Source organism: Lipotes vexillifer, unplaced genomic scaffold (genome assembly GCF_000442215.2).
Source record: "Lipotes vexillifer unplaced genomic scaffold, Lipotes_vexillifer_v1.1 scaffold394, whole genome shotgun sequence".
Taxonomy (NCBI): Eukaryota; Metazoa; Chordata; class Mammalia; order Artiodactyla; family Lipotidae; genus Lipotes; species Lipotes vexillifer.
Window position 1 is genome coordinate 1,788,008 of NW_006791731.1, and position 12,483 is coordinate 1,800,490.

General features: G+C 56.2%; 1 protein-coding gene across 1 annotated transcript in view; it reads left to right on the plus strand.

Annotated features, from left to right (window-relative positions):
• The window catches only part of TSNARE1 (t-SNARE domain containing 1), a 55,149-nt gene that overhangs the window by 3,799 nt on the left and 38,867 nt on the right, over nucleotides 1–12,483 (plus strand). Inside the window, exons 2-5 of the mRNA XM_007464625.1 lie at nucleotides 2,970–3,119; nucleotides 4,220–4,717; nucleotides 8,815–8,892; nucleotides 9,626–9,695. Of these exons, the coding sequence (XP_007464687.1) occupies nucleotides 2,970–3,119; nucleotides 4,220–4,717; nucleotides 8,815–8,892; nucleotides 9,626–9,695 (796 nt within the window). The remainder of the gene's footprint in view (nucleotides 1–2,969; nucleotides 3,120–4,219; nucleotides 4,718–8,814; nucleotides 8,893–9,625; nucleotides 9,696–12,483) is intronic.

Sequence of the window (12,483 nt, forward strand, 5' to 3'; positions counted from 1 at the left end):
TCCTGCTGTGCCCCGACCACCTGAAAATGGACCAGGTTAGGCTTCCCTCCTGTCGTGGTGGAGACTGAGCAAGTTAACACCGTGAAGCTCTGTTCCTGTTGTTTTGGTAACGTCCGTGGTACCTGGATCACATTCTCTTTTTTATTCCTAATGTTGTTTATTTGTACCTTCCCGTTTTCTTCTTTCGTAAACAATATTGACAGACCCTTGGCAGTGTTATGAGCCTCTCCAAAGAGCTGACGTGACTTTCTTGATCTCTATTATATGCTAGTTTTAAAATTTGATGGATTTCTGCCCATGTTTTTACTATTTTCCTCCTCCTTTCTTTGAGTTGATGCTGTTTTATTTTTCTGACTCCTAAGCTGGATGTTTACCTCATTCAAATTTAGTTTTTATTCTTTTCTAATAAAAGGATTTAAGATTATAAATGTCTAAATAATCACTGTTTTAGTCGAATCTCACACATTTAAAAATATATAGGATTTTTTTTTGTTAGTGTTTAGTTGTAAATATTTTATGCCCATTATGATTTCTTCTTTGACCCAGGATTTATTTAGAATTATAGTTCATCATTTCCAAACATACGTATTTCTTTCTAATTGTCTTTTAAAAATGATTTCTAAGTTAATTGCATTTCTGTCAGAGAAGGATCTGCATCTTCCTGATTTGTTGACAGCTGTTGAGACCAGGGCTGCTTCTCGGATGCTGGTGTGATTCTGGGGGTGACCAGGAAGGCTCCCAGGGAGGTAGGGCTGGGCCTCCCAGCCAGGATGGTGGGGCCCCGCGGAGACCCCAGGTGTGGGAGCAGCTGCCATCACCAGTACCTGCTGTGTGCCAGGCACCGTGTGTCACGGGTTACTTGGGGACCCTAAAGTTAACTATGAAGAGCTCAGAGTGGGCTCTTATCGTAAAATCCCATCGCAAATGCAGCAAAAAGCCAAGTGGGACATGACTAACACATAAAGAATTCACATAAATAGAAGGAACTCCCCCCCCACCGCCAAATCTTCATACAGATGGGCCAGATCTGTGAAGAGATCGGGATGGCTCACAGCACGTGAGAAGGCACTCAGCCTCACCGGTACCTGGAGAGGTGGAAGTGAACTTGGCCATTCTCCCGTCGCCAGGCTGTGGGGGGGCGGGCTCCCCTGGAGGGGAGGGCCCACGGCTCCCTGCCTCCAGACCCCGCTGCCTTCCCTCTCTCTCGGCCAAGCCACACCTCTTCTCTGTTAGGGAATAATCAGAGATACAGGCAGAGAGGTGTTTGCCACATGCGAATAGGAGACAGAGTTCAGAAATGCCGTCACCCCTCAGCCTGGGGAGACAGTGAAGAGAGCCGCGGTCCAGGGAGGGGTGTGAGGCTGCCGTGGGGATCAGTTGTTGGAGAGTGCCAACGACCCATCCACGGCCCGGTGGGATGACGGACGGACATGGTGAATGAAACAGGCAAAGCCCCGTCCACGGTCTTCTAGTTGCGTGAGACCTCAGCCCAGAGTGTGGACAGTGTTTACTTAGGGATGTGTGGTTGCAAATGATTTTTATTGTTTTCTTTTCAGTTGTCGGCATTTACATGTAAGTTGTCCCAGTTCCCCCCCTCCACCCCCCAGAGTTCAAAGTTCACGTGATTCCGGAGGGCAGATCAGACTGGCCCCTCCATGGGTGTCTGGGAACCTTTTGGAGCAACCAGGGGGAGGTGGGCAGGGTCTGGACTCCTGGTGACCGGATGCCAGCGAGGTATGGGCATCGGGTGGCACCTGGGCTGCCAGCCGGGCCTGCTCCCCACGAAGCAGAAGGGTGACCCCATCGCCCGGGACCTGGGTGGCTGCATCTCCACCCTACACAGTGCTGTCCGGGCAGCCGTTGCTGGGGCCGGGGTTCCTGGGCCTGGGGAGTGTCTGCCTGCAGGGGAGGCTGGGTGGGTGCCTGAGGAGGAGGCCCTGCCTGGAGGCTCCCCAGGAAGCCCCTGGGAAAGAGGGGAGGTCAGCCTCTGACCTTGTGCGAGATGGGTCCTGTCCTGGACCCTCAGACCCGCAGACACACCTGACGTGGAGGCCTTTTCTGCAAAGGAGCTGCCGCTGTAGGAGCTCAGCGCTGAGACGGGCCGGTACCGCCAGTCCCCAGGACTTTGCCAGACTATCGACGTGCTCAGATGTCTCCCCTGGAGCAGGCTTCTGGAAAGTGCCCTCCTCATAGAGCCAGGTGGAGCAGGGCGCACGCACCCTCATGGGCTCTGGTGTGTAGCCTCTGCCAGACACCACCGCCTCCGTGGGCCCCAAGGTGCCGCGGACAGAAGGCAGCTTGCACAGAGGGGTGTCTGAGTGTCTTCACAGCGTGCATCTTAGGGCTCAGGAATTTTGGCAAACCTGTCCAGGAAGTGTTTCTGAATGAATGAAAATTATTGAAGAGGAAACCCCACAGTTGCTCCTCAGCTTGGCAGCCGAGTGTCAGGGAAACTCGTTTTGTTTTTATTTTCACTTCCAATGCACCACGAACAGTGTTTTCATAAAATACAGCAGTATGGTCCTGTGCTGGTGTTGCAGCGATTTCAAATTGCCACAGACGTTCCCAAGGCCTTATTCTCCGTTTTTGCCGCGTTGTTTGTTGCACACAGATAACACCTGTCAAAGGCCTGGCCTGGTCTGGGGGCCACACCTGAGGCTCTGCTCTAAGAAGTTTCATACTGGTTTGGAATTACCTTTCAGAAGAACCTGGGTGTGGAGAAAGATTTGGAAAATCTAAAGTTCTGAACTGATTGCTCTCTTTCAGCAAACGGGGCGTTCTGGAGGGCGTGGCAGTCAGGGAGGGCTTCCTGGAGGAGGTGGGTCTGAGTGAGTGGAGCTCTCAACATGGATGCTTGGAGGGCCTGGCACACCTGCTGTACTGCGTGAGAGCCTTGTTCTACCAGCGGCGCCCTGAGCCACTCTGCAGGCAGGCGGGGCATAACCGAGACTGTCCCTTGCTGTCTGTAGAGTGCGTTAAATGTTGGACTGAGTACGGAATCCGTCACTTCCCCTGCCCGTCGCCAGAGAGCAGCCTGCAGGACCCCTGTGTGGGCAGGGACGGGGAAGGTGATCTGGGGCTGGCCGGTACGCGCAGAGGCCCGAGGGCCAGGAAGCGAGGTACTTCCTCTGGGATGCTGGGTCTGGGGGTCCCAGGGAAGGCCACCCAGAGATGATGAGCACTGAGGAGGCGGGGTCAGTGGGCGGGGCATGGACTTCCAGGGGCTCAGGCTGTGGGCGCTTCCCTGGTGGCGCAGTGGATAAGACTCCTTGCTCCCAATGCAGGGGGCCCGGGTTCGATCCCTGGTCAGGGAACTAGATCCCACATGCATGTGGCAACTAAGAGTCCGCATGCTGCAGCTAAGGAGCTGGCAAGCTGCAACTAAGGAGCCCACGTGCTGCAAGTAGGACCTGCTGCAACCAAATATATAAATAAATATTAAAAAACGGACAAACAAAAAAAAATGGGGGCCTGGCCCGTCTCCACCCTCACCCCCACCAGCACGTCCCTTCCCAGGGCCAGCTGATGGCGTGGTGGGGCTGTACCAGTGGCAGGAGGGATGTTGCCAGGCTGTCAGGGCCCTGTGGACTTCAGGGACGAGGCTGACCCTACAGGACAGAGTGAGGGGCTGGACCGGCTCCCGTGACCCCTTGGTCTCTTGGCCCCAGAGCCTGCATCCTCTTTGCAGAGGGGGCTGGCAGGCAAGTGTCGGGTCCTCGGTGTGTGCTTTAGGAGGACGCTGCGTGGGAGGGGAAGCCGAGGGCAGGACTCATGCGGCTGGGCAGGAAGGCAGGGGTCAGTGGCGCCCCAAGGGGTGGGTTCTTGGTCAGGGTGTCTGGCGTGTCAGTGGTGAGTGCTGTCCCCAGGCTGGCCCTGGCCCCAGAGGGCCTTCTCCCTGCGGACAGGAGACAGCTGTCCCAACCTTCTCACTCCTTTGCCCCTGACATCAGCTTCCGGAGGCAGGTACGGCCGGTGGCCCTTTTTGGAGGTAGATGGGCACCAGGGCCCGGAAGTGAGGTCCATTCCCGCATGGCGCCCAGCCAGGCAGCTGCAGGGCCAGGACTTGGACCCAGGACTCTGGACAGCCCAGCAGGGAGGGGCCGGTGGGTGGGAGCTGGCAGCAATGTTCTGAATCTGAAGAGGCTCCCCGGGAGCCTCCACCATATCTGCCACCCCACTGGCCGGGGCCTTAAACACCCGCCTTTTGGTGCCTTTCCAGGGCCAGGGGTCGCCACGGACGGCAGCGGGACACCGGAGCGCACCTCACCGCCTGCCGGCCCGAGGAAGGACTTGGCTGCAAGAGCCCATGGCCGGGTGGCGGGGCCCAGGGCCTCCCGGGCCAAGAAGAGGAAGCCCAACTTCTGTCCGCAGGAGACGGAGGTGCTGGTGGCCAAGGTCAGCAAGCACCACCAGCTGCTGTTTGGCACCGGGCTGCTGAGGGCCGAGCCCACCCGCAGGTACCGCGTGTGGAGCCGCATCCTGCAGGCCGTGAATGCGCTGGGCTACTGCCGCCGCGACATCGTGGACCTCAAGCACAAGTGGAGGGACCTGCGTGCCGTTGTGCGGCGCAAGCTGGGCGACATGCGTGGAGTGGCCCCTGGCCCCGGCCCCGCCAAGCCCCAGGCCCTGGCCCTCACACCTGTGGAGCAGGTCGTGGCCAAGACCTTCTCCTGCCAGGCTCTGCCCTCTGAGGGCCTCAGCCCCGAGCTGCCCAGAGGTGAGTTCATCGCCCAGCTCGCCCGGCAGGAAGCTCGTGGCCACTGAAGGCCGCTGTCCCTCCCCTCCCTCCTCCCTCCACGATCTCTGGCTCCTTCCTGTCCTTCATCCTCTGCTCCTTCACTCACGTGCTTGCACAGCCGGCCGTCGTGCACCTGACAGCATCTAAACCCCAGGCATTCAGGGGCTTGGCTTCCTCCTCGGTGGTGCTTGTCCCCTCCCTCAGACGTCGCAGAGCAGAGCCAGGCACAGACAAGATGCAGCTCTCTTCTCAAGGGCACCTAGTTCCATCCTTTGGGCTGTGACCTACAATGAGAAAGACCTCTTCTCCTGGCAGTGTCACACGTGAAGCTGAAACACAGGGTCTCCAGGGCAGCGCTTACCCTGCTCCGTCCCAGACGCGCTGGCTTTTCTCTCTCTGTTTCTGGTTCAGCGTCCAGACAAGGCCTTGGCTCGGGCTGGGCTGGCCCTGCAGCTTCAGGGTGGGCAGGTGGGGACCTGAGACCCTGTTACCCCGGTTACCTCGGGCCTCCCAGGCAGAGCCCTTCCCGGGCTTTCCAGGGGAGCATCGCTCTGCGGGGCCTGACTTCTCCACAAAGGCTGCAGTCGGGCACAGTGGGCCAGGGAGGGCGAGGTGAGCTCAGGCCTGCTGTCTGGCAGCCCAGAGAGCACTGGGGCGGTAATAATAGGTGCCATCTGGGCGGCATGCGGGCCGCAGAACTGCTGTATGAGGCCATCGTGGCAGCAGCTGTGGAGCTGGAGGAGGGTGAGGGCGCCCAGTACCCGCGCTGGGCCCCCGCTGCACGAGTGTCACATCTCCGTGCTGCCCTGGGGCTGGACTGGCCTAGAGCCGGAGCTGCAGTGGGTGGCCCCTGCTCCCCTCCAGATGCCGGCCCAGCTCTGCGCTCCCTCCCAGCCTGTGTGAGGTCTGCGGGCTGCTCTCCTTCGGCTCCGGCTTCCTCCCCTGTCCTAACATGTTCGAGGACTGGCCGTGGGTGTTGGGTGTGTTAGTAGCTTGTCCTTCTGTTGCTCAGGAGGGGCTGCTCTACGGTTTGTGTCCTGTCCACGTGGTGGGCGGGCTCCTTGTTGCCGACTTTTGGCACAGTAAAAGGGCGTGCGAACATCTGTGTGGAAACACGTCCTCGCTTTCTTGGCGGGTTTGGATAAATACCTGAGAGTCGAATTGCTAGTCCAGTGTGAATGTAAGTTTAACTTTGTAAGAGACTGCCGAACCAGCGTCCACAGCGGTTGTACGTTTTCAGGCCCCAGGGCAGCTGTGAGAAGCCCTCTGCTCGGCGTCCTTGCTGGCAGTCACGCTGGCGTTAGCCACACGGAGCTGGCGGGAGAGGGGCCTCGCTGCAGTTTCCGCCCGGCCTCTGAACCACGGGCTTGTCCTGTGCTGTCTGTCTGTTCATCCTCCTTCTTTGGTGCAGTGTCTGCTCACACCCACGTCCATCTCTTCCTGCGCTGCTGGCCTGTCGCGTGCATCTGCTCAATCTTGATTCTGGAGACAAGGCAAGGGACCTGCCAGACACCTGTATTGAACCTATGGTCCACGTTGAGTCCATTTTTGAGCGTGGTGGATTTGGGGTCGAGGTTCCGCAGGTATCCGGTTATTCACACTGTTGGTTGAACATGGAATGACCTGGGCACCTCTGTTTTCATGTTTCTTTCAATCTGTGTCTCTGCTTATACAGCCCACGCTGTCTGATTACGGAAACTATGAGGCCAGTATTGAAATGAGTGGGGAATCATTTCCTCCCGTTTTCCGAAAGGCTTCCTGTGGAATTGTTATTATTCTTCCCTTAAATATGTGGCCACCATCTGAGACGGCATTTTTTTCTCTGTGGGAGGATTGTCACCCACAGTCTCTTTAACAGTCTGTGCCACCCTTGCTGCAGCTCTTCTTGAGTGAGCGTCATTGTTTCGTGTCTTTCAAGGGACTTGCCTGTTTTGTCTAAGTTGTCGGAGTTGCTGGCACCAGTTGTTCCCAGAGTTCCCCTCGTGTCATCTGAATGCCTGTAGGACCTGTAGTGAGAGCTCCTCCCTCCTTCCTGATGTTGCTAATTTGTTTCTTTTCTGTTTTGTTGTCAACTAGTCTGGCTGCAAGTCTATCAATTTTATTGATGGTTTCAAAGAGCCAGATTTTTACTTCATCAGTTTCTCTGTTTACCCTCATCAAATCGATTTAACTGATTTCTGTTGACCTTTATTATTTCCTTTCTACTTTGGGGTTGATTTGTTTCTGTTATAGATCATTGACTTGGGACTTTTATCCTTTTCTAATGTAAGTATTTATTGCTATAAATTATCCTCAGCACATTGCTTTACTTACACACATTTGTATTATGTTTTCATTCAGTTTAAAATATTTTCTAATTTCCTTTGTGATATTTTTTCTTTACTAATGGTTATTTGGAAGTGTGTTGGTTTTCAAATAAGTGTCTATTTCCAGATCTCTTTCTGTTATTGGTTCCTAGTTCTGTTGTGGTCAGAGAATATACTGTGCGTAATTTCAACTATTATCAACAATCGAGACTTGCTTTATGGCCTGAGGTATCGGCCTCCTCTGCGAGTTCCTTGTGTGTGTGACAAGGATGTGCGTTCCGCCGCTGCTGGGTGGCGCATCCTGTGATGTCATCCCGGTCAAGTTGCTGGAGAGCACAGACAGCTGATCTTTTGTGTGCTCATACTGGGAACTCCTGAGAGTGGGGTGTTGGCGAGTCTCAGTTTTGCCAGTTTCTGCTTCGTGTATTTTCACACAGTGATGCGAGGTGCATATTGTGCATATTTAGGGTCATTTGTCTTTATCCCTCATCCCCGATATCATTGTAACCACGTCCTTTTGGTCTCTGGTTGGACCCATTGTCCTGAATGCTACACTGTCTGATGTCAGTTGTGGCCATTCCAGCTGTCTCATGATTACTGTTACATTGATGCGTTTTCCAATCCTTTAATTTATAAGCTGTATCTGATTTTACATGTGAGCTGGATTTCTTGTGTTCGGTGTGCCGTCGAGTTTCCTTTTGTCCCATCTGACATCTCTGCTGTGGATTGAGTGGTGGCAGCAGTTCACCCTGAACTTCCGGTGATGACAAAGATGTTCTGAACCCACACTCCAGCGTGGTCTTTACTGGTCATGCGTGGGCTGTGATGCATGACCCTGCTTTAGATGGGTTCTCTCTTGTGTCAAAACGTGTGGGTTTGGGGTAAATCTGCCATGTCGATAGTTGCTTTCTTTGTTTCCCTGTGATCCGTTGTCCTTTTTCTCTCTGCCTTCCTTTCTTTGGAGTGGCCGAGTGTAGTGTAGTGTTCTGTGTTACCTCCACTGTTGGCTTATGGGTGTTCCTGTTTTTGAGTGGTTTTGCTTGGAGTGTGTAACCAGCGTCTTTAGCATCCATGGCCTTCCCTCACGGAACAGCCTCGCCTCCACCTGGTGTGTGAGCTCCTTACAAGACTCCCGTCTGCGCCCCTGCACCCCGCACATACATCAGGTCTAACGCAGTTGGTACTCGTTTTGCTTCGATGATCTCTGTCTCTTAACTAGATCAAGAGCGAGACAGGACGTCTTCGTTTGCCTGCACGCTTGCCCACTGCGGTCTTCAGCTCCTCCGGCCGATCCAAGCGTCCTTTGCTCTCATGAGCTGCTTTTAACATTTCCTGTCCTGCATCTCTGGCTGAAAGAGCTTCTCTCAGCCTTTTTCTGTCTGAGAATCCGTCTTTATCTTGCCTCTAGTTTTGATGTATCTCCACTGGGTATAGAGTTCTGGTTGACTGAGTTTTTTTTTCCCTTTCTTTTCAGGGCTTAAAGATGTCATTGCGGGGTTTTCTGGCTTCCGCAGTTTCTGAGGCTGCCGTTGCCCTGGGGCGTGCCCAGCATTGGGGGCTTGGCCCGAGGAGCTGCCCCCTTTGCCCTTCTCTTCGCCCCCCACTGAGCATTGAGGCTCCTGTCCTGTCTCTGAGGCTCTGCTGGACCACGGGGGGGCACAGCTGGGAGGGGGTGGCTCTGCCCAAGCATGGTGGCCCTGGGATCCACCCAGGGATCCACCTTCAGGCTGCACGGTGAAGATGTGACCTCCCCCTCCTGTCTCCTTGCAGCCACCGAGATGGACCTGAGTGACCTCCAGGAACTGTTCCAGGAGACGTCGGCCAGCGTCTTCCGAATCAACTCCAATGGTGAGTCAGTGCCCTGGCCTCACCCTGCCCTGATCCGGGCCGCGGAGTGCACTGCGGGAGGTTCGGGGTGGTGGCCTCCCACACTAGGGTGCCCTGTGGCCCAGGCCTGGCCGACGCAGGACAGCGGGGTGCGGGCAGGGCATGAGCCCAGTGCTTTGGGCTCAGGCTGGGCTGTGTCCTCGGCAGGTGCCCTCTTGGGCCCGTTCCTCCCTCCCCCGTTGCACACCTGGGACCTGGATGGGCCCCCTGGGGAGGAGCGTGTCAGAGCCTCCCTCAGACTGGCAGGGCCGCCCACTCACAGGTCACCGAGGCTAGGGGTCAGGGCGAGAGCCACAGCCCACGAGGACAGGGCTTGTCCTCCACTCCCTCAGGACACGGGGGCATGGACATGGGGTGGCCCGGGCTCCCTGTATCCTCGTGGGTGGGAGCTCGCGTTTGCCCTGAACTCTGAGCTCTCCCAGGTCAGAGAGCACTGACCGTTGGGGGGAGAGAAGTCCCTCCCTCCCCAGAGCCAGTGCGAGGCCCACTGGGGCAGCTCCCCAGGGCCCCTGAGCCCCACTCGGGCCTGGGCCTCTGTCTCTGGACAGCTGGGGAAAGGGCTGCCCTGGGGCCCTGCTGTGGGGCCTCGGCACCCACGTCCCTGCACAGAGGCAGGCTGGGGGCGCAACCTGGAGGGTGGGGACCGCGTGGTGGAGCCCCGCTGCCCCTGACTCCTGCCCCCTTCTCTCGGCAGTGGCCTTCTTGGAGCAGAGCCTCCGGTCCCTGGGGACGCCAAGTGGCACGCAGGAGCTGCGGGACAGCCTGTGAGTGTGTGTGTGGTGCGTGTGGGTGTACACGGATGTGCCCTGCACCCACTCGCATGCCGGCCCATCCACACACCAGCCCGACAGCTGGCTGGGCTCACATGGGGCCACCCCCAACACGGATGTGTGACACCCATGTAGACACACCTGTGTACAGGTGTGCACTCAGGTGGCGGGACATGCGTCTCTTGCACACTTTTTGCTTCACTGACTGTCGCCACACGTGTCTGCCACACACCAGAGCTCCGGCTGCACCTCCGAGGTCTGGGCCAGTCATCGGTGGGTTTAGCGTTCTCTGCCCTGATGATCCCTGATGCTTTGGAATTAGCTGTTGTGGCAGCAGGGTAGGGCTTCCTGGTGGTGGGGCTCAGCCCTGCCCTCGGCTCCTTGCATCCTGCAAGTACCCTGGGAAGGAAGAGGGCAGGTAAGGCTATTCCCCTTCATGGAGGAAGACTCTGAGGCCCCGGGAGGGGCTGGATGTGTGGCTCAAGCTGCACCTCTCTCAGTGGACAGGCCAGAGCCCAGCCACCCAGTCGTCCGTCTGTCCACCCACCCCTCTTTCCTTCTCTCCATCCACCCAAGCAGTCTGGGACCACCCCTGCCAAGTCTCGGGGTGCAGAGCAAAGCAACAGAGGGCCGTCGGCAGATTTGTGTGCAATTCTGCTTTAAGTCATTCTTTACGTCTCCTTTTAAAAGTAGCATGTATTGTTTCCTGATGGTGAAAGCAGTGCGTGCTCGTGGGCACTTGGGTGGCCTCCTGCCAGCCTCTTCTCAGGCCCACAGGCGTTTCGTGGAGTTGCGTTTCAGTGACTGATGTCCTGGATCCTACTCATCACACTTAGGGCTGGGGCTGTGCGTGCCCCCGTCGCACACTGAAGACGTGCCTTTCAGAGGCAGACGGCGCTGTCGGCTCTGTGTGGTTGTTCAGCTGAGATGCGGGATCGCTCTCGGGCTGGTCCGTCTTCAGCATCAGGAATGTGCAGTCTGTCTGTGCTGCTGCCTGTTTCCGGGTTGGGCTCCCGGAGTGCGGTCTCCAGGGTCAGACGGGTGGCCTTCTCAGAGCCCTGACCCTTGAGCGCGTTTCCTGGGCTGCCTGGTCTGGGGGCTGGAGGATGCCATCACCGATGTGGGTCTGGAGAGGGGAGCGGGCCCTTCCCCGGGCCCCAGCTGCTCCCCACCCGCCCCTGCAGCCTCAGCTTCCAGGTCCACAGCTCACTGAGTGCCTTCCTGCCGCCCTCTGCCCCTCAGGAACCCCAACCCTCTGCCCCTCCTCCAGGTGGGGCTGACCAGGCTCCCTAGCCTGTGTGTCCTGGCCTTCCAGAGCCTTCCATGGCCTCATATGTGGGGGGAATTTGTGCACCTCCTGGACCGTTAGCAGTTTTCTTTTTATCTTTGCGGTACACGGGCCTCTCACTGCTGTGGCCTCTCCCGTTGAGGAGCACAGGCTCCGGACGCGCAGGCTCAGCGGCCATGGCTCACGGGCCCAGCTGCTCTGCGGCATGTGGGATCTTCCCGGACTGGGGCATGAACCCGTGTCCCCTGCATCGGCAGGCGGACTCTCAACCACTGCGCCACCAGGGAAGCCCACCGTTAGCATTTTTAAATGACTTGAGACAGCACGGCGTTGTCAAGTCTGTATTTTCTCCACATTGACAGTCGCCAGCTTTTGTATTTTGCCAAGTAAGGACATTAAAAAAAAAAAAGTACGCTACCATCCACTATTGCCATCATATTAAAAAATAAAGATATTTCATTACTCCTGAAGCAGGCAGGACCTGATCTCAGGAGAAAGAACAGTCTTTCAAATTGAATAAATACAGCTTCACGAGAACCTCACAAGTTTGAACCTGTTTTTCTCATCTTGCGTGACACAGGCGTGGGCTTTGTCATTTCTGTCAGCCACCGTGAGTGGCTCTGCCCCGCCCCCAGCACGGACTCCCAGACTGGCCGAGGTGGCCGGGGAGTGAAGGTGAGGCTCATCGGTGTCAGCCCAGGGCACTGCTGGGACCCCCCAGCAAGAGTAGCTGAATGAATGGACGGTCCTTCCAGGAGCCCCGGGCAGGAAGTCTGCCCTGCGGCCTCCCCTCCCTGCTGGACGTCCTCCAGCTCTGCTCATCTTTTCTGAAATTGTTTTGGCTGCTTCCGATTGGTTGTATTTCAACATAACTTTTAGAGTCAGCTTGTCCTTTTCTGTGTTTTGAAGCTTGCTCTAATTTTACATGGGGTCACAGTGACTCTGCAGGACCCGTTTAAAGGGAGCTGACGTCACAGGATCCTGAATCTCCCTCGCCACGAACGTGGTCGGCTTTCGTCTCATCTACAGGTTGTGTTTTTTCCAGCAGTTCCTTGTAGGTTTTAGTGCACTGGTCTTGCATGTATTTTGTTAAATTTATGGTAATGATTTCATATGTATATATTTTAAAATTAATTAATTAATTAATTTATTTTTGGCCGTGTTGGGTCTTCGTTGCTGTGCGCAGGCTTTCTCTAGTTGCTCCGAGCGGGGGCTGCTGTTCGTTGTGGTGCGCAGGCTTCTCACTGCGGTGGCTTCTCTTGTTGTGGAGCCCGGGCTCTAGGTGCGTGGGCTTCAGTAGTTGGGGCACGCGGGCTCAGTAGTTATGTCTTGCGGGCTCCAGAGCACAGGCTCAGTAGTTGTAGCTAATGGGCTTAGTTGCTCTGTGGCATGTGGGATCTTCCTGGACCAGGGATCGAACCCATGTCTCCTGCATTGACAGGTGAATTCTTTTTTTTTTTTTTTTTTTTTTTTTTTTTTGGTTCCCGGGGTTTT